This window comes from Lacerta agilis, chromosome 8 (genome assembly GCF_009819535.1).
Source record: "Lacerta agilis isolate rLacAgi1 chromosome 8, rLacAgi1.pri, whole genome shotgun sequence".
NCBI classification, from domain to species: Eukaryota; Metazoa; Chordata; class Lepidosauria; order Squamata; family Lacertidae; genus Lacerta; species Lacerta agilis.
Window position 1 is genome coordinate 71,667,489 of NC_046319.1, and position 22,824 is coordinate 71,690,312.

The 22,824-nt window shown below is 44.7% G+C and overlaps 1 protein-coding gene across 1 annotated transcript; it reads left to right on the top strand.

The window, feature by feature from the left end:
- Window positions 1–91: 91 nt before the first annotated feature.
- On the top strand, window positions 92–22,748 carry LOC117052024 (phospholipase A2 inhibitor subunit gamma B-like). The gene is made up of 7 exons (XM_033158751.1): window positions 92–199; window positions 1,608–1,724; window positions 4,282–4,434; window positions 6,278–6,403; window positions 7,971–8,160; window positions 20,570–20,757; window positions 22,391–22,748. The coding sequence occupies exons 1-7, from the start codon at window positions 103–105 to the stop codon at window positions 22,597–22,599; spliced, it is 1,080 nt and encodes a 359-aa protein (XP_033014642.1). The 5' UTR covers window positions 92–102; the 3' UTR covers window positions 22,600–22,748.
- The last annotated feature ends 76 nt before the right edge of the window (window positions 22,749–22,824 follow it).

Genomic DNA, 22,824 nt, shown 5'->3' on the forward strand with positions numbered 1-22,824 from the left:
AGTTTGGTGTCAGCTGGCTTTTTACGTGTTTTTGCGTGCTTAACACCTGGTGTCGACACTTCCTCTGTATGTCGTTGCAGGTCCTTTGAACCAAGTATTTTGATGCATCGTGGAGAGAGCTTCTGTTCTTGTGCTCTCTTATTTCCCATCACCATGCAGGCTGTCCTGAAATGCTTCTTCTTTGCACTTCTAAAGACAGGTAAGGAGGGTCTGGGAGCCTCCTGGGAGTCTGTTCCATCTGGGATGAATAGATTTGGAGCCAAGCTTGTGTCACATGATTGGTATGGATAATGCAGCTTTCTGAAATGGTTGTAGCTCATTGGTATAAGCCAGACAACATGTATTTTCTGTCCCCCCCACCCCCATTGTGATTTTACATTGCAAAAGACCTGTGGGTATAGGATGGTATGCAAATTTTAAAAATAAAATAAATAATAAATAATAAACTGCTTTGCATGCAAGAGGTCAAAGGTTCAGTTCCTGGCATCTCCAGATAGGACTGAGAACATACCGTGTCTGAAATCCTGCTTTTGGGTTGTTGTTGTTGTTGTTTTTTTTAATCACCTCAAAGTAGCTTAAAAGTATTTTTAAAAAAACCAAAAACAAACCAGAAGCCATTCAGATATGGAAAGGCTTATCAGAAGTAGAGACATCCATGTTATCTCAAGATGTGCACCCAGAAACTTCAAAGAAAAGAAAACCTTTTTAAAAAATAAATAAATTCTGTGACAATTTGCCAGTAAGAAAGAAGGATCAGGTAATGCTGGGGAACACCTTTGAAGCTAAATGTGTGGATGCGCAGAGGAGGCTGTGGTCCACAATACTGATGATTTGCAGCTTATAATACGCTCCAGCCCATTCCGTTGGAAATGAAGGGACAAAAAGCAGCCAAAGATAATATGAAAATAAAGAAGCAGGAAACCCCCATTTAACTCCCACTCATTAATAATAATAATAATAATAATAATAATAATAATAATAATAATATCACCCGTTTTCACTTCTTAAAACCCCCTCAAAGCACTAAGAAACAACAGTTAGAAATCATTCATTTCCTTCATCTGCCTCTCCTTAAATCTGTGTGTAAATTCCTACTCTTTGGCTGATCCCCAAACCCTGCAATGGGCACAAACGTGGGTACCCCGAAAGTCGGAGAATAATAATAATAATAATTAATAATAATTTATTTGTACCCCGCCCATCTAGCTGAGTTTCCCCAGCCACTCTGGGTGGCTCCCAATCGAGTGTTAAAACAAAACAGCATTAAATATTAAAAACTTCCCTAAACAGGGTTGCCTTCAAGTGTCTTTTAAAAATAGTATAGCTGCTTATTTCTTTGACATCTGAAGGAAGGGTGTTCCACAGGGTGGGCGCCACTACCGAGAAGGCCCTCTGTCTGGTTCCCTGTAACCTCACTTCTCGCAATGAGGGAACCGCCAGAAGGCCCTCGGTGCTGGATCTCAGTGTCCGGGCTGAACAATGGGGATGGAGACGCTCCTTCAGGTATACAGGACCGAGGCCTTCAGGTATACAGGACCCATGTCTTATTCCTGCACAAAAGTATCTTCATTTGATCTCATTTTTAAAAAGTGTCCTTCCCTCTCCAGCTGCTTCTCTGGAGTGCGAAATCTGTACTGCCAAGGGGACCAATTGCACTGGCAGTGTGCGGAGCTGTCCTGGGAACAAAGAAACTTGCCTCATCACACTGACGGAAAGCACCGTAGGTGGGTAGGAGAGGTTGCAAGCCAGATCAGGGCAGTGGGTGGGTTTAGGCAAGACCACTGGCAGCTGCTGCCTGTATAGATGGCACAGTGGACTTTTCAGCTCAGTATGGGGCTATTTCTGGCCAGGGTGGTAGATTGCATTCTGTTTCACGATGCCTTTTGGGAGGCTGAGATTGAATCACTTACCTTTTGCTCAAAAAAAGTGGTGGTGGGGAGGACCCGTGGTCCTCTGGATGCTGCTGAACTACAGCTCCCATCAGCCCCAAGCAAGCATGAGCAGTGGTTAGGGATGGTGGGAGTTGTAATATATTTCAATATCAAAACCTTTGTTGGCATCACTTACAAACATTCAAAATAAATAGGCCAGTACGATCTTGTCACCATATCATCAGTACAGTTACTTGCCAAAGGGAAGAGGAAGCCAGCAATCTATTTCACCTCTGTGGGTCTCCAACAATGGCAGGGTGGGAGTTATAGTTCCACAACATCTGGAGAACAAAATGTTCCCCACATTTTGGATCTATATACCGGTAATCTGTATGTCACCCACCTTTTTGTCATGGAAGGTCAACAGGTACACAGATTGTACGCTAGTACAGTGGTGCCCCGCTAGACGAAAATAATTCGTTCTGCGAAAATTTTCGTCTAGCGGGTTTTTCGCCTTGCGGAGCGGCAATGGCAGCCGCGCTCCGCAAAACGAAAAAAAAAGACGAAAATTTTTCGTCTTGCGAGGCAGCCCCATAGACTTTTTCGTCTAGCGGGGCGGCCTTCCGCTAGACGAATGCCTTCGTCTAGCGAGTTTTTCGTCTAGCGAGGCATTCGTCTAGCGGGGCACCACTGTAGACCTGGGTGATATTTCAATTCATCTTCTGAAACCGCTATGAAGTTCAGATCATGATACTGGCTTCAGACTTTTTGAGCTGGTGATACATCGCAGCTCCCTGGCCACCGCCAGCAGAGTGCATCTCACTCCAGACCCTCCAAGTGTCCCTATTTTCCAGGGACACCCCCAATTTAGAGAAGCTGTCCCGGTTTCTGATTTGATCCTGGAATGTCCCACTTTTCCTTAGGATGTCTCTATTTTCATTGGAGAAATGTTGGAGGATATGGCATTATTCGGCCCCTGAGCCATCTGAAGGCAATCCTGTATAGGGAAATTAAAAAATGTTTAATGTTTTAATATGCTTTTATATATGTTGGAAGCTGCCCATAGTGGCTGGAGCAACCCAATAAGATGCGCAGGGTATAAATAGTAAAATTATCATTATGGAATGGGACGTCCCTATTTTCACTGGAGAAATGTTGGAGGGCATGTCACTCCCATCTGCTCGCCGGCCTGCTCTGCGCTGCCGGCAGCCGGGGAGCCATGATGTATTGCCAGCTCAAATTGCCTGCTCTCCCAACCAGGGGGGAAAAGGCAGCCTGCCCTGCTTGCTAAGGTGAAGGCAAACATGCAGGCAGGCAGATGGAGCACCTTCTCGGCCTTCCTCTGCCAAGGCTGGGCTGTGGAGGGAGGGAATGAGCAGGAGCTCCTTCATTTGAGCAAGCAGGCAGCCCCCTTCCCTTCCTCCTGGTTGCTCCTCCCACCCTCAACAGCCTAGCCACTTTTCCAGCCTTTTTTCGGTGTTATTTTAGACATTGTGATATATCACTGTATCACGATGGTAAGCTGGTGGTATATCATGATGCACAAGCTGAATGTAACTTGTGAATACTCCTTGTGTGACTCACACATAAGTGACAGAGAGCCTGTATGTTGGCTGGGGGAGAGCACCCCTGGGTCTTTGTAATATGCATCCTACAAATGATGGCCGTTCTGCTAGTCTACTATATATTGTGGAAAGTTTTTGGTTGGACTAAATGACCCTTAGGGTCCCTTCCAACCTTGTAATTCTATGATACCCATTCGGACACTTCTTAATATATTGATACCAATTTTTCCATGATGGTTCCCAAGATCAAGGAGTAGGTTTTGGTCTATACTGAGTACAGTTGGAAACCATTTTCAGTCAAGGTGCAGAAAGGAACCTTTCCAAATTGCACTGTTTTTTTGTTTGTTTTATAATTCCTAAACAACAAAAATGGACGGTTAGCCTTTATGGTTGCTAAGAGACCTATAATTTAAGCCTGGAAGGAGAAATGCCCTGTGTTTGCTCCACAATGGGCTGAGGATCTCATGGCCCTGCCTGCATTTGAACATATTTCCAATAGGCCTCAATTCTGCATCAATCTGCACATATGAAGGGCTTATATTAACTTAGATGTTAAACTTTAAGACACGTGTTGATGGTTGATGTACCTGCAACGAGAATGGATATTTTGTGTTTGTTCCTATTATTTTATTTTATTATTAAATTTATATATCACCCTTCATCTGATGATATTATTTCTTTCTTTTTTTCTTTTATGGTCTTTAATTCTTTTCCCCCTCCCCCTTCCTCTTCTTTGTTAAATTTGCAAATAAAAAAATTACTATTAATAATCAGAGTCACTCTGGAGATGAAGCTGCTAGTTGCTAAATAAACCTCTCTCTTCTCCTTTTATTTGGCCATTTAAGATGGAAAGGTGGTTCAGACCGTAGAGAGAAGCTGTGCTTCCACTTTTTGGTGCAATGCCCCACCACCTTACTTCGATATGGGAGGTGGGAGAACCTACAGGTCCAGTTGGGTCTGCTGCACCGGGAAGACCTGCAGACAAGTCACTCCTAAATGTACGTATATAAATTTCATGCTGGTCCCTCTCCCCAAAATTCCTTATCCTTTCCTTGCATTCACTCCCTGTAACCAGTGGTGCAGGGGTCATGGAAGGTTGAAGACCCACTGCTACTTCTGCAGAAGGTGTAATGCCCAATTAGGTTCTTTTAATCCGTTTAGGTGTTTAACATAGATGAGACCCAGTACACTCTAGGAAGGCACAAGTAAACTCCAGACAACCAATATTGGATTGTCTCTATAATAATTTTTATTGATTAACTCACATGTCAAGGCAAGGAATATGCACTCAACCATACATCCATTCATACATCTTTCATACTCACCACTCTTCACTGAATTGATCAGGTTCAGTAAGAGCCACGGGTGGCAGATGACAGCGCTGTCAAATGTCTGGCACACATCTTAGGCTGGAGGGCTTTGCCATATATACATACCTTGTTGTTCATCTGATTCTTGGCATTACACAACTCCTTACTCCTTGTTTTTGGCATCTCACATCCTTGTCCTTGGCATCATCTCACAACTCTTATCTTACCTCAAAGGTAATGTTGTGTAGCCCATCTTCATGCCTCTTCGTACAGTGGTACCTCTGGTTGCGAACGGGATCCGTTCCGGAGGCCTGTTCGCAACATGAAAAGAGCGCAACCTGAAGCACCAAATCTGCGCATGTGCGTGGCACGATTCAGTGCTTTTGTGCATGCGTGAAGCGCCAAACCCAGAAGTAACCCGTTCCGGTACTTCCGGGTTCGGCACGTTCATGTCCCATGATGAACACAACCCGCAGTGAATGCAACCATGTGCTGTTCTATACTGTTCCTAGCACACACCGTTTTTGCCAAAACATCATGATGTTTTCCACAATCCATTAGCGCTTATACAACATAGTTCACGATCAGTTCTCCGACAGTTCAAAGACATTGCATCCATTGTGGTGTTCTTCAGCCATCTTTAGGCCCATATAAACCATGCCATTTGTTACAAAGGGTCCCCATCTCCAGCAACCTAGGGTCACCCAATAGGCATGGGTGTCAGGGACTGGACAGAGGAGGAATGGTGGACACTGCCTCCCCCCCGAACCTTCCAGAGAAAAGGATGGCAGTATAGATTTACAACAGTTGTTTGAGGAAGGTTACGGCTCAGAGGCAGACGAGGGGCAAAGTTGGGAAATAATGGAAGAGGAGGAGGGGGAAGCAGAGCCGGAGCAGCTGGCTGACACGTTATCACTAGAAAGCATTCCAGACCCACCTTCTCCCAGAACCCGGGAAGCATTGAAAGTAGGAGAGCAAAAGGCTAGGAAGCAAATGGCCCTAAGCGGGCACCGTAAGGTGGGTAGTGCTGTTGACAATTGAGGAGAGAAGGGGGGGTGGAGATTACTTGGAGCAACACCATTACTCCAAGAGGCTACATTTCTAAGCCTCTTTCTGTGAATATTGAATAAAAGACCTTGATAAGAGCTTTCCTTACCTATCTATTCCTGGCAGCCTACCGTGGGGGGGGGGAATCAGATTCCCTGGTGCCTGACAATGGGAGGGGAAATTTTAAGCCACTGTGTGATCCAAGGCTCTGCATTCAGGAAGACTGAAAGCAGAAGGTGCTTCCATTTCAAGAGAGTTCCCTGGGAAGAGGGGTTGACTGTGAAACCGCTCTGGGAATTGTAGCTCTGGGGGTGGGGTGGGGGGCAGGAGATATGTGACAACTTGACTTAAGGAAATGGTGGAGGCTCAGGCTGTTTGCTCATAAGACCCTCAGGCTGAAAAAGGTCCCCGCCTCCCCCGCTCTGTATTGCTTTCTGGTCCAGTCCTTGAGCTGTCCTGGAGTAACCTTTGTTTCTGTTTTCAGTGCCACCGCTAAAGCCTAGAGCCAATCCAACGCTGAGCCCATCCACTTCCTCCTGCTCAGGCACTTACAGCACTGAGATGGCAAATTGTACCAAGGTGGAAACAAACAGCTTTGGCAGGGCCTCCAGTAAGTGATTTCCTCCACAGTACAGCTTCAATTCTTCCGCAATCTGTAGGTGGGTGGATTTTTATTGCAGATATTGATATAGCACAGTTTGGAGCAACTGGAAGCATAAGAACGGGCTCCTTTTGGAAATATGAAGCATTGTCCAGACCCATCAAAATATAATTTGAAGTTTTACTGGCAGAACTCTACAAAAAAGCATCACTTGAGCATCAAAGATACATCCCAAATATCCATGGCTCAGCATCTTAGAAATAAAAGATAACTTCATAAATCAAAACAGCTCTCTCTCTCTCTCTCTCTCTCTCTCTCTCTCTCTCTCTCTCTTCAGGAGTGCTGTCCAAGGACACTGAATCTGCCACTGTCCCTCTCCTAGTGTTTCCTCTTCTAGCTGCTCCTCACACAGTATTTCCCAGCTTTTCCCCTTTGGACTATGCCCTTCTGCAAACCACTATTCTAAATCAATACTATCCTCCAGCCCTTGGGAAGGTTCAGAAAAAGGGGGTCGCGGCTCCCACCATTCCTCCTCAGAACAGTCCCTGATAGGTGTTCTCCAACTACCGCTGTTCCACACTTTCTCCTCTCTAAATCCTGGGGTTCCCTACACTTTGAAAATCTAAATCATAGAGCTACATCAATTGTGTGGGGAATCTCCAGATTTAGGGAGCAGAAATCCACATTGTAGTATTTTGGTTTTGCCGTTTACTTGTTAAGATACTATTTTATTTTAATGTTACAGGTAGGTAGCCGTGTTGGTCTGTTATTTTGTTTTTATTTTAATGTCTTATTGTGTAAACTGCTCTTGGGTTTTTAATAAAGAGAGGTCTTTGCAAGTATAGTTGTTGTAGAGGTCTTTGCAGTTGTTGTTGTTGTTGTTGTTGTTACATGAAGGTTCTTCCTTGAGGCAAGGTGAGACAACTGCCGCACATACTGGATTTTGGTTCCAACAAAAATGGAATGGCAGGATAAATTACCAAACTATATGGAATCGGCTAGATTAACACAGGCAATTAGGGTACTCCCCAGACAAGAATTTCAAAAAGAATGGGGGAAATGTAAAGAATACTTCACAAAACAGTGCCCTAAAATACACACCTGGACTTGTTTCAATTAATGTCTGCAGGAGACTTTGTGGTTTTCTTTTTAAGTCATAATTTGAAAAAACCGTAATAATAACTCATAAACGAAATAGTTAATAAGAAGTAAATAACGAGGCCATGTACAGGATAAAGGAAGTCTTTTATTTTGTTGTTTGTTTTATGTTATGTTATGTTTCTTTTATGTTATGCTCATGTCTAATGGTGGTGATTCGTTTATTTGAGTAGTGGTGGATTTATGTTGTAAATAATAACAAAAAAACAAAAAAAAACAACAAACCAGAATGAATGGAGCTGGATCAAGGTTGTGGATCATTAGGATAGATAGCCATTGGATAGATGGGCTGAGCTCTATTGGTGAGCAGTAGATAGAGAAACACAGGGTTCATTTCAAACAGAGTAGATGGAGCAATTTGGAGAGCAATCGCAAGCAATAATGTCCCGGCAACCCATATCTTGTCTTCCATATCCAGAGGAAACCCCCACAGAGAGGCTTTTGAACAGCTGCACTACAAAGTTTGTGTGTGCTTCAGAAAATAGCGAACACTCTGAGTTTACGGTTGGCTATGATGTTGTTCATAAGATGGAGCCTTCCAAGGCGTCTCAACCCACTGCTGTCCTCCTGGCAAGCTTCTCTGGGTTCCTGCTGCGGAGAATCCTGTTGTAAAAGGTGCCTGCATGAGATCGCATCAACTCTCCCGTTGAATTCTGCCTCCTCTTTCACCCATGAACCACTTCCTCTGAATGCACTTTGGCCTTTTCTGCTTTCCTCAGTGAAAATTAAAACTGGGATTAAAATAAATAACATGTTAAATGCATGGTAGTTGTATTTATTTGTTAGGAAAAAATTAGACTCTTGTGGCAGAAAGACATTTTCTTTTAGTGCAGAGTTCCTCCAGCTCTTCACACTGACCCTGGCAACTGAAAGTAGTGAATTACAGAATTGCAGAGTTGGAAGGGACCCTGAGGATGTCCCTTACGGGGATCGAACCTGCAACCCTGGTGCTATCAGCACCACACTCTAACCAACTATCCAGGCAATTTAATCAGTCTTATTTCTCCCAATGGTTCGAAGGAATAAGCAGAGACCCAGTTGGTGAGGGGCTTAATGCCATCTGGTGACTAAAGCATGCAATTATTTCTCAAGCACCAACGAATTATTCTACTACAGCAGGCATAGGGAACCTTCGGCTCTCCAGATGTTTCAGACTACAATTCCCATCATCCCTGACCACTGGTCCTGTTAGCTAGGGATCATGGGAGTTGTAGGCCAAAACATCTGGAGAGCCGAAGGTTCCCTATGCCTGTACTACAGTGGTACCTCGCACAACGAAAAACTCGCTAGACGAAAGGGTTTTGTGATTTTTTAGGTGACTCGCAAGACGAAAATTTCAATGCATTCCTATGGGAATTAAATTTCAATGCATTCCTATGGGAAACCATGCTTCGCAAGACGAATTTTTCGCAATACGAAACGACTCGTGGAACGAATTAATTTTGTCTTGCGAGGCACCACTGTATATGTTTCGGAAAGTTGGTTGTTCTCTATGCATTTGGACACCAGTTCAGATATTGTAGCCAGATTTTGCATGAGCTAAAGTCAAGGATTAAGGTTTTGTCTATGTTTGAATATGGGTGGATGCCATTTTGAATCATGGTAGTGGACTGAACCTTTCAAAACTACACTGATTTTAACCACTGATTTCAAAACTGCACTGATATTATTATTATTATTATTATTATTATTATTATTATTATTATTTCTTAGAAGTCTCAAGGAATGCTGGGTATGAGGATCCTAGTTGATTCTAAGCACAGACAAGACCATTGTTGATGCATCAGCCTCAGCAATAGCTTTAGGTGCAGAAGACACAGTTGTTTGAAAACAGCTTTATGTTTTAGTCAGTAGATGGCAATATTGCCATCATGATTAGTGATAGATAGATAGTGCTGACATCTATCTATCTATCTATCTATCTATCTATCTATCTATCTATCTATCTATCTATCTTTCAAGGGTGGGGAACCTCTGGTCCACAAGCCTACTCAGTCCCACCAGGCATCTGTTGAGGCCATTTCAGTCAAGCCACATCCACCTGCCCCACACGCCAAATGTGAGGCAGGCAAAAACCTGGGTCAACCGAAAGGGGGTGTGTGTGTCTGCAGGCACTGTCAATCTTGGTTTCAAGAAGGAAAGTCATTCATAAAGAAAGGCAAAATGTCAGATCTTCAGAAGATCCTTTCAAAGCACTGTTGTACAATGTAGCATTTTGAACAGGGCTTCTGAAAACACCCTTGTGGGCATAAAATATCACCAGGTACCATTGTGATGTCAGGTGAGTGACCCCACCCACCTGTCAAGCTTGGCCTATGATGAACTGCCACCAAGTTCCTCACCCCTGCCTTACATCAACCAAAGCGGGAAAATAATAGTGTGCAGTAACAACAACAACAACAACAACAACAACAACAACAACAACAACAACAACAAATTTATTATTTATACCCCAGCCACTCTGGGCGGCTCCCAATCGAATATTAAAAACACAATAAGCATTTTAAATTTTAAACAAATGTAAACATCATACATTGGTATGGTAACACAATACAGCATTAAACACTAAAAACTTCCCTAAACAGGGCTGCCTTCAGATGTCTTTTAAAAGTAAAATAGTTGCTTATTTCCTTGACATCTGATGGGGCGGCATTCCACAGGGCAGGCACCACTACCAAGAAGGCCCTCTGCCTGGTTCCCAGTATGACTTTCCAACATTTAATATAACTCAATGTATTCAAGGCTGCCCCTGCTGAATTAAAACACACTTCACAAATGCATCGTGCCTTTGGTTTTAGGTCAAGTTTACTGAGGGGATGAATTGCTTCCTGCAGTTAAAAGTCTGAAAGTGATTTATAACCACCTCACAAAACCATGTAAACGTATTTTAAAATGCAGTCAGATTAAAAACAGCTGATAGTTTGACCTGCTCAAATGCCTGGGGAAATAAGAACATCTTTGTCTGGTGTCAAAACAGTGGTAAATGTGGCACCAGAAATGGATGTTCTTGCAGAAAAGGCCTGCTCTCTCATTACCATTCTCCAGCCATCCCTTGGAGGTGGCCCATGGAGAAAGGACTCATGACAATCCCAGGGTGCAGCTGGTTCATGTGGGGAGTGAAATATCTAATATTTTTTGGCGCTTTTGAGAAACAATACATTCCTTTGTGTCCATTGGTGTGATATGTCCTTGTGCCAGATGCTGAGATATTGTACGGGACTGGGCTGGTGGTGCTTGCAAATGATGGGTCACAGATGCTCCAAGCTTGGCTCCAGTGCCGGTTGGTACCCATTGGGACTCATGGCTTGGGAGGCAGGGACCAATGGTGGAGTCACCTTCTGACTGGTTGTAAGAAAGCAAGCGCAAGTGGGGACTAGCTGAAAGCAAGCTGACATTGGTGGACCATGCCCCGTTCACTCCAATGCACCAGCCTTTGTTCCCAAAGCCTGCAGAACCAGCTTGAGATGGACCAGCAGCAGAGTGGACTTCTCAGTACCCTGCCGTTCCCTTTTCCCTCATCATGAAAACAAAAAGGGGGCTCTCACTTTAAGGAATGTGGAATCTTAGGAGCCTTTGTGACAGTTGCTGCGGTTTGCTAGGCATGAGTTTCAAACACCAGGAGTTCCATTCCATCAAGATGAAGGCATCCATCTAGAGGTGAATTTAGATGGCTCTTGAGTGGGTTGGGGAGACTTCACGCTGCGTTGATCTAACTCTGTGGCCTGTATGACATGCCACCAAAGAGCAAGGGAGATTTTCCCTCACCTCTTTGCTTCCCTAGGCTTTTTTTTAAATTTCCCCTGAACCAAACCCACCTGCCAATCAGCTGATGGCATTCCAATGGGCAGGCAACAAGAGTTGATGAGTAGGGCATGCCAGGGTTCAATTCTGTGTTGGCTACCGGCACCCGTTCTCCACAGGGAATAGGCATGCACATAGCCAGAGCAGCAGGATTTGACCCACCCCCTCCTGGATGCTCCTTCACCTGTGGGTTCCTTTTGGAGAGTGCAGTGGTGAAGCAAAGTCCTGCATGGAGCAGGATGGAAGTCTCCTCTCCTCGGCAGATGAGCAGAGACTCCAATCCTGCTGGGTGCTCTTTCAAAAGGTAGCAAAAGGGCTGTTCAAAAGCCCTTCTGCACACAGTCCTGTATGCCTCTTTCAACCTTTGGTTTTGCGGAGGCTTAAAGAGCAGCTTGGGGCTGTTTGCCAAAGGCCTTCCAAATAGCCCAATGCTGCACTATATATAATTTTAGTAAAATTTCCAAACTTTTCCCCAATAACCTTGTTTCATAAGTGGACTTCCCATCCCTACCTACACAATGTTTTTACTCAAAAATTTTCTACTGCATTACTGTATATCTTTATCTATCACAACAAATTCTCTATTACAATTATTTTGCCATTTTTCTTCCGCTTTTATCTCAAACCCTCCCAGCAATTTCATTTGACTGTAACATTAAAAATAATAATCCATGAATGCCCTCCATTCTTCTATAAAAACTTCATCATTTTGATTTCTTAGTTTTGCTGTCTACTTTGCCATTTCTGAATAGTCTATTACTTTCAAAAGTCACTCCTTCATTAGAACCTTCTCTTCTTTCCATTTCTGTCCACATAATATAGCTACTGCTGCTGTTACATACATAAATAGTTTAGTCATCTTCTTTGGAACATCCATGTCTAGGACTTCTGGCGAGGACGCCATCACGGGCGGTCGTGGGTTGCCTCGGCAGCGAGGCGACCCAGTCCAGCCTGGGGGTTGGAGCCCCGCTACCGCTAAGTGGGGCTCCGGTGAGGCGCGGGAAGGGCGTCCCGCGCCTCGGGCTCCCCGGCAGGCCCGCTAGGCTCCGTACCCTTCCCTCGTTCCCCCTGTAAAGGGGGAGTGGGGGTGAAGGGAATGCGGAGCTGGGCCATTAGGGGACATGCCCCAACCGGGCGGAGAAGCGGCGGCCGCCGCCCGCGACAAGCGACGTCGTTCTCCCTATAAAAGATGAAAAGGAAAAGAAGCCCGGTGGCTGTGAGTACTTGACTGGATTAATTTGTGGAATTTAACGATCCGGGAGGCTCCAGGGAAAGGAAGCCTGCCTCCCTCCCTTCGGTGGCAAGAAAATAACGGTTCTTGATAGACTGCTGTTACAATGATGGTACAATGTTTTGATCTTTTGACAAGTGAGACTATGCAGATCTCCCTTTGGGGAGGAAGATAATGGAGAATATCTCTTTTTAAAGTTATGGTCTTTGCACCCTGGTTTCAGGGAAAATGGCTGCGAAAGTCTGAGTTGGAGTGGAAAACTACTGGCATTAAGATGGAAAAACACTGAAATAGAAACTGAAATTTGACACCTATGCCCGCTTCTACCATGTTGGGCTTTGTTTTTGAGCTTGTTTTGAACTCTGGATTAACTGATGAACAAAGGATTACCTTTTTGAGACTGGAACTGCTTAACCAGAAACTGATGGTCTTGAACTGGGACATGAAGAAAAATGTGCTTCCCACAGAGGAGACCTTTCAGGTTATTGATACAATGGAAGAGAGCCTTGGCAAAGAGCTGAAGGGGATGATTGAAGAACAGAGTGAAATGGCTTGGCGACTCCGGCAAAAAGAAACGTCCTTTGGGGGTGGCAGACCCGGGACGGTGAAGATTATTATATCCAACCCTCGAGGTGAGAGCTCGGGAGTGATGGGCAAAAAGTTAAGATGCTTACAAACAAAAGAAGAATGCAACATTGAACCGGAGAAGCTGGAAGAAGAAGATGAACTGTGTACCCTGATGCTCGATGCAAGGACTGTTGTGGACTTTGGCTGGATCTGTGGACTTATAAGAAAAGAGGACTATTTGAGGAGCGGTTCCGGAGTAAGGTGGAGAAGGACAATGGCTAGAGGGGGGATAGGGTGAATTGTATTAAGGGTATTAAGGGTAAAATATAAATGGTTTGTTATGGTACCCTGAAATCGGTGTGTCAAGTCTTTTTAAACAAGAAAAGGGATATTTCGATTTTTTTTGTTATTAGCAGCAGTTTAAGGGAAAGAAGAGGTTTGTTTTGACTTGATATAAGAATAATATGTTAAGAAATGAAGTTTTGTTATCAATTATTATGAAGTTACAATATGATTTGATTCTATCCAAGATAAAAGTGAGATATTATTGTAAACTAAAAAATAAGAATTTAGGAAGATTGCTTAGATTTGAATTTTTTAAATGAATTTAATTTTTAGAGAGGTGAAGTTATTAAAGTAGAATTTGGATTTGAAACCGAAGGAGAGAAGGCAGGGGAAGTCAACCATAAAGATTCGGAACAAGAAATTTTGTGTGTGTGTGTGTGTGTGTGTGTGTGTGTATTTAAATAAGAAAAAGAATCTTTGGTATGTTTGTATTTGTTTTGTCATAACTGTGGGTGGGTAATTGTCTGGGTTAATGTTGGTGTAGGTGTAGGATTATTCTTTGTTTTGAAAAAAACCAATAAATTCTTTATTTAAAAAAAAGGAACATCCATGTCTATTGTATCTGTCTTTGGGGAATAGCCCATTTAGTATATGTGCTGCCGAAGAGAGCACAGGAGTAGCCCATTTAAACATTTTCTTCATTTCATTATATATCATTTCCCCCAAAAAAGTTAGCTTTTTTTTTTACATGTCCACCACATAGGGACCCAATGCTGTACTTTCAAGTCTCCCTGACAATCAAGAAACATCATCATATAACATCATAGAGACATCACATTATAGACAGGTGGTGGCCTCAGCCATCAGTCAATTTTAGCCTGCCAGGAGTGGGAGGAAAAGGATCCAGCCTGCCGGACAGGAAAGGTTCCTTTTTGTACTCCCTTGAGAGTGTGGCCAATACCATCTAGAGAACAATTGGTTTCCCCATTCCTGTGGTAGTGCCTCAGGGTACCATATGATGCCAGTTTTTCTGATTGCTGGAATAAGGGTAAGAATGGCTCCTTGGCTAGCACCAAGTACCTCTTGTGAACTGTGGGCTATCACCATCAAAGGCAGCCTGAGATTCTTTCAAGCGATGGCATGTGGTAGTATGAGTGAAGCGTTACAATATAGAGGCCACCTTGGATTTTCAAGCAGCTGACTGTATGTTCCAGGAGCAGACCTATATGTGGCTTTCTCCACCATATCCCAACAGTTTCTTGGAGTGGAGCTCACTATTAGGATGGGCATTCCCAGAGCTTTCATTTTCTCCTAGGGGTGAGAGCAGGAGCAATAGCTGTTGGCAGTCTTGTTATCATTCCTTTGCAATACTGCAGACCTAGAATTCCAGGGCATGGTTGGTGGATAGGAAGGAGAAATGGCAGCCACAATAAATTAAGAAATGGTGGAAAATATTACTGGACAATAAATGAGGGTGGGGTTGAGAAAAAGTCCTGAGAAATTTCACTGAAGTTGAATGCTTGTATCAGAATCCTAGCAATTCTCATTGATTTCCTCCACCCATCTGCCCTAACCATTAACAAAGATTTTATAAGTGAGCTATGTGCAATTGCACTTTGAAAAAAGCTTCCCTCTGGATGCCATTGCAGGCCCGTTGAAACACTGCAGAAGGAGTGTCTGTACTTGCTATACCGACCACAACCACCATCATGCAGACTCTTCTGAAACTGAGCCTTTTTTTGGCACTGGTAACATCAGGTAAGGAGGCGCTGCAGGTAGATTAAAAAGGAAGAGGAGATGAGCATTTGCGGGGTGGGTGTTCCCAGTTCTCTCCACCATCCAAGGCAGTTGGGATCTCCTGACAATGTCTTTGTGTGTGTGGATGGGAGTGTGGGGGGATTCAGGCTGGGTTCCAGCCAGCGTGTGGTGGGTGGAGAATAGAGTTCCTAAAACAAAAAAACTTAGAACAGGGCTTTGACTCTGACTCTCAGTTAAAAGCAAATGAAGCAGAAGAGAAACATCTTCTGCAGCAGACGTGGTCTTCATACTATGACTTCTACTATTCACTGAGAAAGCATATAATGCAAAAGGAATTATGTTAAACACGATATTTTATTAGGCAGGTAACTGGGGGGGGGGGATAAGAGAGCAAGGAAGACACCAAGGGCCCATTTGCACTACATTTTAAAAGTACCATCTTATTGGATCAAATAGTGTGGCTTGTCACATTCCCCTCACAGAGCTACATTTTGTGGGGTAGTTTAACAACCAACCCCTCTTCCAAAAGAAAGTAAGTCAGCTAAAAATTGGCCACATCTTTAGTAGCTGCAATGGGGTGGCTAACACACAGCCTTATTGAACCCCCTGGCTTTTGCACCCCAAAATCTCCTCCAAATTTGTATTTTTAAAATAAAAAATAGCTTAAAAAACCCTTATTGATCATTATTGTGGTTCCACTGCTGTGATGGCAAAAGGTTTTTTATTCCCCCCTCCAATTTTCCCTTTGAAAACATTTTTTTAAGCAAACAATTATCCTGACTGCTCCTGTATGACCCTCACTGTGCTGTGATGCCAAAAGGTTCCCCCCCTCTCTGATTTGGGCTTCACTTAGAAGCAGCACCCATATGGAGTCCAGCAGTAGGAACTGGAGAGCTCAGGCTGCTCTGTTTTGGGGCAATGGCCTCAACACCACAGAGGCAACGTTTCACAGCTCCCTTGGACAGCTCCAAGCAGGGCTCAGGCTGGAGAGTATATTCAGGTGGCATCTTCAGACTGAGCATCAAATAAGAGCTGTAACTCTATCTTTACATTACTAGCTCTGCTTTCCATGAGAGGAGGCTCTGCATTTAACAGGACCTAGCCTGCTTTAGCAGTCATAGATTGACAGAGCACACATGACTGACAAGTGGACCAGATGGCATTGCTGCCTTCCTGGACTCTTGCTCTCCAACTCTTCTCCTGCACCCAGTGACAAGTACGATGATCTGTTTAGCAAGGATTAATGCCTAATGACTGGGTGAAACATGAATTCGTTTTGTTTTATTTCCCCCTCTTCCCCTCCTAGGTGCTTCTCTGGAGTGTGAAACCTGCTTTAGCAATGGAACCACTTGTACAGGTGCCAAGAAGACGTGTTCAGGTCGTGAACACACCTGCATCATCATCCTGACTGAAAGCACCGTAGGTGGGTGGGAGAGACCATAAGTTAGATCAGTGGCAAGCCCATGGATAACTATCCTATGGATGGATGACACACTGGGCATGGGAGCTCAGCACCAGCTGGGATGGGGTGGTGTTTTTGCCCTGCTTCATGTTACTTTCTGCAGTCACCCAAAGGAACAAGATATGATGCCCTCAATTTGATTTGAACCAAAGTGGATCCATGAGTCATGGGATCTTGGAAACATAGAATTGTAGAGTGGGAAGGTAGCCTCCCCCCCCCCCCGTCATCTTGTCCAACCCCCTGCAATACAAGAATCACAGCTAAAGAATAACTGACAATTGGCTATCCAACTATGTTTAAAGAAACCTAAATGAATGTGAATCCACCACTTTCCCAGGTAGTCCATTCCACTGCCGAACAGCTCTTACCATCAGAAAGTTTTCCCTAATGTTTGGTCCTGCCCTCTGGAACAGCGGGATACACGCTTGCCCCATCTTCCGTGTGATATTTGAAGATGGCTAACAAGTTTGATTAGTTCTTGCATTTTACTCTCCCCCATTTCCTCATTGTTTTTCAAATCTATTCATTTATAAGAATACAGCATGCTGCTAATTCATGACGGGGATATGGTTCACAACCACAGTACATAAAAACACACCATAGAAACCATATGTAAAAGTTAAAAAATAATAATCGGATGACTATTGTGGAATTATGTATTCTTAATTGCCTGCATAAGCCTGATGGAATAGAAAAGTTCCCAGCAGATTTTGAAACAAAAGGTGCCCTGCTGAATTTCTGTTGGCAGAACATTCCATAGGACTGGACCAGCCATGCTCCTGCCTTGCTCCCACCTAGGTCTTTGCAATATTCATCTTCAAGACAAGCACACCATATTTGTTTATTTGTTTTAAAAAAAACCTATACACAGCAAAGCTTTTAAACTAAAAGAATAAAACAATACAATTATCGGTAAAGACAAAACAACTGTTTAAGACATTCAAAAGAATTAAAACAACAATTAACTAAATAACAACAACAACAACAACAACAGCAATGTGCATATCTGGGTAGGCTTGCTTAAAAAAAAGCTTTTCAGCAGGTGTGGAAAAGAGTACAGTGAGTACAGGTGCTTGCCTGATATCAATAAGTGGGGAATTCCAAAGGGTGGGGGGTGCCAAACTAAAAGATCGGTTTCTTACAAATGCAGAACTGGCAGTATGTGGCATTTGTAACAGAGCTGATCAAAGGGTCAAGTGGGCACATGTGGAGCAAGGCAATCATAGAATCTTAGAGTTGGAAGGGATCCAAAGGGTCATCTAGTCCAACCCCCTGCAATGCAGGAATTTCAGCTAAAGCATCCATGACAGATGGCCACCCAACCTCTTTTTTAAAATCTCCAAGGAAGGAGAGTCCACCACCTCTTGTGGGAATCTGTTCCACTGCTGAACAGTTCTTACTGTCTGAAAGTTTTTCCAGCTGTTTAGTCGGAAACTCCTTTCTTGCAACTCAAGGCCATTGGCTCGAATCCTACCATCCCATCTAGAGCAGGAGAAAACAAGCATACTCCCTCTTCCATGCGACAGCACAGCCCTTAAGATATTTGAAGATGGCTATCGTATCTCTTCTCAATTTCCTCTTTTCCCAGCTCCTTCAAGCATTCATCATAAGGCTTAGTTTCCAGACCCTTGATCATCTTGGTCACCCTCCTCTGCACATGTTCCAGCTTGTCAACATCCTTCTTGAATTGTGGTGCCCAGAATTGGACACAGTATTCCAGGTGTGTTCTGACCAAGGCAGAACTGAGCGGTACTATTACTTCCCTTGATCTGGGCACTATACTTCTGTTGATGCAGGCAAACTGGTCTCAAGTTGCTAAGGCCTTTGTAGACTAATAGTAACACCTTGAACTTGGCCTGGTAGCAAATCAGCAACCGGCGCAGATCTCTGAGCACAGCTGTCATATGCAGACAATGGTGAACCTTTTTCCTGGTGACTAAGTAAACCTCTTTGTCTCTCCTTTCCCTGCCCTCCTGCTTAGATGGACCATCAGTGACAAAAATAGAGAAAAGGTGTTCAACCATGTTTCAGTGCGCCATGCCTCCGCTTTACTTCACTTTGGGGGCTGGAAGAAGAGTACGCGAAAGCTGGGTCTGCTGCACTGACGACTGTGATAAAGTTGTACCTGTCTGTAGGTATACAGTGGTATTCCCACTTCCTGTTTCCCTTCCTTCACCATTTCCTTCCATTCACCCTCCAGAGCCCACTTCCTTATTCCATAGCTTCATGCAATATACTACCTGCATATTGCCATCTGCAAACCGTAATCGGGCTCCTCCATGCTTACCTTTCACCCTGAGCATTCTAGGCACAACCCCACAGTTTAAAGCTCTGTGTCTGGGCCAGTACCCAGAAATGCAGCACAAAAGGAAGCCTGGATGAGTCCTGCAGTTCTAAAAGCCAGCTGCCCTGAACCCCTGTCCTACCCGACAGCAAGTCAGTATGTCAAGTCCAAAATCCAAAGTCTGAGGCTCAAGCCACACAACCAAAGTTCAAAGGTCAGGAAATGCAGTCCAGGGTCCATCCAAGTAGCTCTGAAGTCCAGCAGTCAGCATACAGTCAGGAAGGGTCAAACCCAAAGCACACTCGCATAGAGTGCCGAGGGGAATCCAAACCAAGGTCCATCGACATGGGCAGTTGAGCAGGCACAACACCTCAGCTCTGCTTCCCTTTTGGAATTTGTATACTGACTGCAGCATCTGGGCTTGACAAGACATGTGGCCCTCACCTGTTCCTACTCCAGCTGAGGAATCATATCCTCCAGAGCTAGCAAGCCCCATCTGGCCAGCTAGGGAGTTGGGCTGTGGGCCCTTGCCTGACTCAGCCTGCTAGAGCACCCCTCCTACTGCTCCCTATGCCTTGGAGCCTGCTGTGTTTGTGGGGATAGGTGCTCCTCAGGCTCTGGTGATGGGTCCTGCTGTTCTGGTTCCTGTGCATGCCCTCACCATCCTCTGTCACCCTATGAATGCTTCCTTCCCCATCCCCTGCTTGCCCTGGTTTGTCCCAGGCTATACCCCTTGCCGGGATCCTCTTCCTCCTCCCTGTGGTCCTGCCAGTTCATGATATCATCCTTCCCCAGCCTGGTGTCCTTCTGATATTGTATGACTACAAGTCCCCTCATTCTTGACCATTGGCCATGCTAGGCTGGTGTGTTTGTGTTTCTCTGTGTTAAATCCTGTTGCTTTGACTCTGAGTGGCTATTCCCCGCTGTGAACAGGCACTTGCAGCCAAGGCAGAATTGAGCCCTGCCCTTTCTCCCATCAGCTGGAAAATTATGCCAGCCGATTGAGAGGTGGGCATGGTTTGAAAGAACCAGCCAAATTGGAACCCCTGGCTGGCCAGTATTTCTAGTCGGCACTAGAAAACATTTTGGAACAAGACAGGACTGTGCAAAAGGCACAGGTGCCACTTAAGATAGGATGGGATTAAGACTTAAAAACATGGCAGAACACCTTGTACAAAGTGGTCAAGGGCACCAGCTCTAGGGGGCGGAAGGGACTTTGACCCCCTCAATATTTGTGGGCAGGGGTGCTGAACCCTCCACCCCAATACTGAGGGCTCCTCCAAACAGAATGGCCTCCCTCCTGCAAACATGCCCTCTGTGCTCCCTATCCCCCTCTGTTGATGGGCGAGCGATCGTGTGCCAGGCAGGAGCAGGGCGCGTGGAGGGTGATCTTTACTCTCCATGCTTTCCAGCTCCTGCCACCAACAGGGTGCAATGGGGATCTCTGTGGGGGCATCTGGTTTGCACCCCCCGGGTTGTGTGCCTGGGCAATGACCCCCCACCACATGCATGATGTGCATATGTTGCCAAGTGACACCGGGGCTCCTCAATGTGGGGGGCAAGTTGGCGCCCCTGAAAGTGGTTGTGAGCATAAAACCTTTGTCTGTTTATACCTCCTCCTCTGATGAGATGGCGGACAAATGCTTCTCCCCTCCCCCGCCCATGCCCTCTTCTTTCAGTGATACCAGTACAGACTCGATCCAACGGAGTAACATGTCCTGCCTGCCACGAATGGAAGGAGTCATGCAAGACAGAGATGACCAATTGCACTGGAATGGAAACGAGTTGCTTTAAGATAACCTCACATGTAGATACCAGTAAGTGGTTTCCTATGCAGTCATTCTGCTTCTCCTCTATCTGGTAGGTGGGATGATTTTCATGCCAGGGGCATTTTGCTGGGTAGAAAGAGCAAAGCCACCATGATCCCCTTGCCTGGATGGCTCCGGCTGGCTTTGAATGATTGCCTCTTCTATTACTACTACTACTACTACTACTACTACTACTACTACTACTGTTAGTATTACAGTCACAAGCAGTAACTATTTTGCTTAGCTATAAACCATAGCAAAGGGGGGAAAGACATCCAGTGTTGAGCCACACTGGTTTTACTGGTATGCTTTTTCATACTTATACCCCAGCTTTCCTTGAAAGAGCTCAAGGTGGCAAACAATTCCCCTCTCCCCATTTCATCATCACAATACGCCTCTGAGGGAGGACAGGTCTAGAGACAGCAACTGGCTGAGTCACAAAGCACATTTTCACAGCTGAGTTAGGACTTTAACCCAGCTCTCCCAGGTCCTAACCTGGCTCACTAACCTCTGCACCGAATGTACTCCCTTTATAAATCTGCCTGGGCTTTGCAGATCTTTTTCAGAGGTCCTTATCCACCCACAGCTGCAAGATGTGGCAGCTGTTATCTGAGAGGAGGCTTGGGTGACATCAGTGTTTAAATGTTTTGGTTGTGACCCAACAACCTTTTCATTCTCCCAGTCCTTTGAGCGTCTCTTAGTCCTTGGGGCAAATTCTTTTAGCTGTGTTTTTTTTTTAATGCAGTTTTAGAATGCATCTATGCTGCTGGTGCTGTTTTTATGCCAATTATTTTTAACACATCGTATTGCCTTGTTGCGTTACCCCTCCCCCCAAAAAACATGTTATATACATTTTGTTTGTTTTTTAAATTATTGCAAACCATCCAGAGGATGTAGCTCTGGATACATGTCATTAACAAATAATTTCCAGAGTAGCCCCTGTGTTTGTCTTTTGCAGTTAAACCCACAAAGAAATTTATAGAATCTTTGAAGACTTGCATGTTTATTACCATACAAGGTTTCATGAACTGCAGCCCACTAAGGTTGCTACTGTTGATTACATAATTATTGCTGCTGCCTGTTCTCTTCTGCTGTAGGAGCCAAATCCTAGGGGCAGAAGTCCTTTTGGTTGTCCCAATAAAATATTTGAGGCTCCCCCCACATGTGCCATTTAAATGGTGCAAGTGTGCCACATCTTTTGATTCATGTGTAGAGTGGGACTGTAGTTTCTTAAAGAGTTGTTTGGATGCCACTATTTCCCTCACAGAACTACAGTCCCCAGAGTGGTTTAGCAATCCACTAATTCGATTGTAGCCCCTTGGAGGGGGAAACAGGGATTTCCTAACACCTCTCAGCCCTCTTAACAAACTACAGCTCCCAGACTTCTTTGGGAGGGGGGCTGTTTAAAGTGGTATCACAGGGCTTTAAATGTATGGTGGGAATGTGGTCTAGTTGGAAGCAATGCTTCATTTTCACAAGAGCTCTGGAAAGATTGTCCTGCCCGAGTGCCATTCCTCGGTGGCCAACTGGACTTTGAGTAAAAGGGAACCATTCCTCTTGAGCAGGCTGGGCAGAGTGGTTTGGGATACAGAGGCAAGCGGCAATGGTTCCCCTAGCAACCCATCTTGTCTCTCATGTGCAGATGGAACCCACATTGACCGGACCATGATGGGCTGCACTACAAAGTACACCTGTGCGGCAATAGAAAGTGAAACCACAAATTTCCGTCCCATGTCCTCTGAAGCTGTCCAGGTGGCTGAATGCACACCGGACCCTAATAGGGGATCTCGATCCTCCGGCCTCCTCCTGCCAATCTTTTCTGGGCTCCTGCTGCTGAAGATCATCTCGTGAAAGGGACCTGCATGGGATTCCATCTCCTCTGCATTCATTTATGCCTGTCTTTTATCCACTCGCCACTTTCTCTGAATGCAGTTTAACCTTTCCAGGAGGAATTCTCTGTTTTCCTCAGTGAAAATAAACACCAGGCGTAACAACAGTGACATGTGAACGTGTGGTATTATTAACAACAACAACAATAGTACACAAACATTTCTTTCTAACTCTAACTCAAAAGGT